General features: G+C 58.3%; 3 protein-coding genes across 7 annotated transcripts in view; 2 read left to right on the forward strand and 1 right to left on the reverse strand.

The window, feature by feature from the left end:
* LOC109320799 (AP-2 complex subunit alpha-2) overlaps positions 1–4,920 on the forward strand; it is a 621,923-nt gene that overhangs the window by 391,988 nt on the left and 225,015 nt on the right. The gene's annotated exons all lie outside the window — the stretch shown is intronic.
* GFY (golgi associated olfactory signaling regulator) lies at positions 12–913 on the forward strand. The gene is made up of 2 exons (XM_019551117.1): positions 12–274; positions 542–913. The coding sequence occupies exons 1-2, from the start codon at positions 94–96 to the stop codon at positions 799–801; spliced, it is 441 nt and encodes a 146-aa protein (XP_019406662.1). The 5' UTR covers positions 12–93; the 3' UTR covers positions 802–913.
* Positions 1,319–4,920, reverse strand: part of FLT3LG (fms related tyrosine kinase 3 ligand) — a 13,190-nt gene continuing 9,588 nt past the window's right edge. The window contains exons 10-14 of the mRNA XM_019550996.1: positions 4,614–4,847; positions 4,131–4,325; positions 3,867–4,001; positions 2,909–3,137; positions 1,319–2,812 (exon numbers count right to left, since the gene is read on the reverse strand). Coding sequence (XP_019406541.1) covers positions 2,714–2,812; positions 2,909–3,137; positions 3,867–4,001; positions 4,131–4,325; positions 4,614–4,847 — 892 coding nt within the window. The 3' untranslated portion in view covers positions 1,319–2,713. The remainder of the gene's footprint in view (positions 2,813–2,908; positions 3,138–3,866; positions 4,002–4,130; positions 4,326–4,613; positions 4,848–4,920) is intronic.

Raw genomic sequence — 4,920 nt, forward strand, 5'->3', positions numbered from 1 at the left:
GGGTAGGAGAGAGGGTGCCTGGCTGGTGGGGCCACAAGGAGTCCTGCAGGTGAAGAGGGCCTGGGCACCTGGGGTCCTCCTGACCCCATCTCTATGGCAGGCTGGCTGGGGGAGCCACGGAGCACGGCAGGGGTCCAGGCCATGGGTCTGTTCCTGGGAGCCTGTGGCCTCCTGCTCTGCCTCCTGGCTGGAGTCTACTGTGCCTACCACCGAGCTGCAAGGAAGGAGCCCTTCACCCACCATCGCCTGCAGGATGCCACCTTTGATGACCTGGGTAAGCACCAGGATGCCTGGGTCCTCCCAACTGGGGCAGGGGAGGGCTGGGACTGGTGGGTTAGAACAGGGGGAGCTGGGAGGCTGGCCACCTGGGTTAACTCCCACCTCTGGGAAGGGAGTGGAGGCTGGTGGCTGGAGGCAGAGGCTTGTATGGCTGGATGCTTGGGTTCTCTCCTAGCTCTGAGATGGGAGTGGAGGCTGGTGGGTTAGAGCAGGGGGTGCTGGGAGCCGGATGCCTGAGTTCTTCCTCCCCTCCCACCCCCAGCGCTGCACCTGGAAGCCCCTAAGGACTCCTATGACTGGTTCTACTATGACATGGAGTATGAGGTGCACCTACCAGCATCCCACCTGCCTGTACGGGCCCAGCCACAGGCAGCCCCTACCCTGCCGCCTGCCTACCCGGTTCTGCTGAAGCCCCCAAAGGATGAGGCCCTGGGACCCCCTGGCCAGGAGCAGCCTAAGCTGAGGCCCCTGAAACTGGAGTGTCTCTCCCCAGCCAACCTGCCTCAGGGGAACTACATGTGAAAGCCACCCCCCCTGCTTTTAACCCACTAAAACTCTCCTCCCCTTTCTGAGTTGCAGTTGAACCCAGGGATCCTGGCTCCCAGCCTGTACCAACCTGCTACACCCCTCTCCCCTCCCCGAGCTGGAGTAGAACCCCAGAGTCCCCCACTGGCTGAGGGAATTGTGATGGAGATGGGGTCTGTCTGGGTGGGGTGTCCTGCGTGCCCAGGTGGGGGAGCTGGAGATTTTGGAGGGATTGTAGATGATCAGTTCAATAAACTGCCCTGAACCCCACAAAGCATCCTGGCCTTCCTGGTAGGTCATATGCAACTCCCCCCAGCTCTCATAGCATGTTCATAGGATACCTGACCCACAGCCTTTCTCTGAGTACTTGAGGCCACGTGCTATCAGGGGGACCCCACAGAAACGCACCAAAGGTCTCCTTTAGGTTATGTGGGGCACATTAAACTCGCAGCCCCCTGTCCTGGGCTCCCCATAGAGTAATGCTACCTGAGCATGCAGGGACCCTAAGCCAGTTGCTCCCAGAGGTATGAATTCTCTGCCCATCCTTCTTGTGTAGGGTGGGGCAGGAGCTGCAGGGGGCCTTGTAGAGTTGGATCTAGTGACTCTGTGATCCAGTCCACCCCAGGGAGGATCTGATGAATGGGATGTGAAGGGAAAGAGGAAGGAAAAATCCCTCCCAGGCTGATGCACTTGTGGCCTGTTCAGCTCAGGACATATGCACATGTGTTTGGGGGAGGGGGCATGGCTTATATAAAGAGGTTGGGGTTGAGAAGGACCTATATGGAGGCAGAGTCTGCAGGGGGAGAGGCCCCTATTAAAGGCATGGAGCCAGACTGTTTCAATGGTTTATTAAAAATAACACGGCAGCGATGCTCTGGACAGTCGGTATTATGGGGGGGAGGGGCAATGGACTTGGTGGGGGGGAAGGCCATGAGACCCTGGTGGAGTACCCATGAGCCCTACAGCAAGAAGGGAGAGAAGGAATTTAGGGGAAGGGGGGTAGATTGCCCTGGAGGAAGGGACAGCAAGAGATGGGGTCCTGTATGGATGGGGGCAACTCTGAGATACCTGGTTGGGGGGGGGGGCTAGGAAAATAGAGAGTATATGAGGGTGGATGGAGAGAGAGAGGGAGGTATGGGTATGGAGGAATTGGTGGGTAAGTAGACAGACATATAGCTACTTAAAGTATAAGAGGATGGATGGAGTAGGTATATGGGGTTGGGTGGATGGACAGTTGGCTGGATAAACAGACAGACAGGATATATAAGGATGGAAGAATAGAGGGGGTACAAGGGGTTGAATGGATGGACAGACCAATTGACTGGGTGGGGGGATGGAAGGATGAGGGGTTCATGGAGACAGATGGACATGAAGGACAAGCCCTCTTGATTTCTAGGTAAATCTGCCCAAGAATCTCTCTGTTTCTCTCCCAGCCAATCAGTCCAGGGTTCCCCAGGGGCTATTTAAGACATCCCTCCCCTCCTTGGCAATGACTGCAGTTACACTCCTCTTCACCCCCTGCCCCCAATGTCGCTGGAGCAGTGTGGGCATGGGAGCAGATAGGACATCCCTAACCTCGGGTGCAGGGGGTGAGTAAGGTGGGATAATGATGTAGTGCATGTGGCTGCTTCAAAGCTACCAACAAACTCCATGTGTATCATCACACCCCTTGCCAAGAGGCAGCTGCCTTGCACAGGGCATTGCAGGGTGGCTGTGTAGAGGGGGCCCCTTGCCTGGTACTGAATATAGCTGCTGCTAGGTTGTTGCCTTTCTCTCCTAGGCCAAAGTGGTGCTGGGGGTGGGGGTAGAGGGTGTGGTGGCACTCATCTCACTTCAGCAGAGGGGCCTCCCCATAAATCCAGGTGAATAATTGATACAGCAGTAACCCCCCCCTCCCCCTGCCACTCTGCTATTCATCAGTCTCTTTCTTCTCTTCCTCTTCCTCGTTCTTCGTACATACCATGGACCCCTTGTCCTCATGCTCTGGTGGGACTTCAGGCTTCTCTACCTAAGAGGACAGTAGAACAGGATCACAGGAAACTGGGCTGGAAGGAACCCTAAGGTCAAGGCAAGATCATCCCTGACTAAGCCACCCCAGCCTCACCTGCTCCTCATCCTTGTGCCCCTGGGTGGACAGTGCTGTATATCCTGTACCGGTGCTCTCTAGTGGCCCCTGGTGGTTGCCCAGTGCCTGCAGCTTGAGGGTGGCAGGGTCAGGGTCACGCCCCTCAGCCCGTGCATCAATAGCAGCCAGCTCGGCCCGCGACAGGTAGTGCACAATGCCAGCACCAAAGGAGTCACCCACAACGTTGATGGAGGTTCGCATGCGATCCCTACAGGGCAGGGGGGGAGTCATGTGACACACTTAGCAGGGATAGGGCCATGACGCAAGGTGTCTGAGCTGCATGGGGTGTGGTTACAAGATGCATGAAAGGGGGTGGAGCTATGTGATGGGTGGGGGGTCACATACAGTGGGTATAGGGCCATGCAAGATGCATGGCAGGAGTGAGGCTAGGTGACATATAATAGGTTTATGGTGGGGGTGGGGCCCTGTGACATGTGGCAGGGGTGGGGTCATGCAGTGAGAGAATGGGTCATGCAATGGGCAGGGCCATGATGTGGATGAAAGGCACGCAACGTGTGGCAGGGAAGGGGGACACATGACCCATGTGGCAGGGTGTAGGGTCACATGACAAAGTGGAGGCGGGGCCATGCAATATGTGTGGCAGTGGGAAGAACTACATTATACCCCTGGCATATAAGATGTGGCAGGGAGTGGGGCCACATTACACCTGTAGCAGAGGTCGGGGCCACATACCACATGTGGCTGGGGACACCATGTCTGAGCCACATAACACAGGAGGAGCTATCTATGATGGGGAGGAGCCTCAGGACCCCAGAAAGTTTGGGGATGGATCCAGGAAGGACACAGGGGTGGGACTCATCCTAGCTGGTTGGGGGCTGAGCCCAGTCATGGAGAAATGCCATATGTGGCCAGGGTGAGGTGGGCACATCCAAGAGGAAACTCGCAGCCCCCCCATGCCCTGCGGTGTGGTACTCACAGCAGCCAGTCCACAGCGATGAGGAGGCTGATGTCCTGAGTGGGCAGCCCCACGGCTGTCAGGATCAGCAGCATAGTCACCAGCCCCGCGCTGGGGATACTGGCCGCACCCACACTGGCCAGGGTGGCTGTCAGGCTGGGGGGGTAGATGGGGAAGGGGTGAGTCCTTGGGGGTAGGGCCTAGCCCCTCCAAAGGGGGTGCCAGCCTGGTGCAGGGGCTCTGGCCAGAACGGGGGAGTGGGGTGGGGTGGGGACGGCACCTGACCTGACAGTGGCAATCTGGCCGCTATCAAGGACGATGCTATTCATTTGGGCAATGAAGATGGCGGCCACAGCCTCATAGAGTGCAGTGCCATCCATGTTGATGGTGGCGCCGATGGGCAGCACGAAGCGCGTCACCCGCCGGTCGATGTGCAGGTTCTCCTCCAGGCACCGGAAGGTCACGGGGAGTGTCCCAGCACTGGGGGGGCATGGCCAGGCTGTGAAGTGGGGGGTACCAACCCCACCAAAAGGCAGGGCACCCCTACAGATGCCACCCTCCCCACAAAGTTCTTTGCCCCATCCTGAGACACCCTACCTCCCCATCCTCTATCACCCCTGCTGCACCCCAGAGGTGGCACCCCCAGGCCTCATGTCCTCTGCCCCTATGCCCACCCCAAGACCATTCCCCACCCCCTAGCACCTCCTGCTGCCCCCACCCAGTGCCAGCCTAGTGCCCCTGTCTACCCATTGCCCACACCATGCCCACCTGGAGGCGGTGCCCAGGGCGGTGACCCAGGCCTGGAAGATCCCACCATAGAAGGTGAAGGGGTTCTGGCGTGTGATGCCAAAAAAAATGAGGGGCAGGACCAGGGCACCGTGGAGTACCAGGCCTAGCATCACTGTCAGTACATAGAGCCCCAGCTGCCGTGCCACCAGCTCCAGGTCCTTGATAGCTGCGATCTTACCACAGATCAGGGAGGCGATGCCAAAGGGCGAGTACCTGTGGGGATTGTGGGAGAAAAGGGCTGTGAGGGGGCTTTGGGGTAAGGGAGACTGTGGGGTGGGGCTGGGGG

This window comes from Crocodylus porosus, unplaced genomic scaffold (assembly GCF_001723895.1).
Source record: "Crocodylus porosus isolate Cpor-Errol unplaced genomic scaffold, CroPor_comp1, whole genome shotgun sequence".
Taxonomy (NCBI): Eukaryota; Metazoa; Chordata; order Crocodylia; family Crocodylidae; genus Crocodylus; species Crocodylus porosus.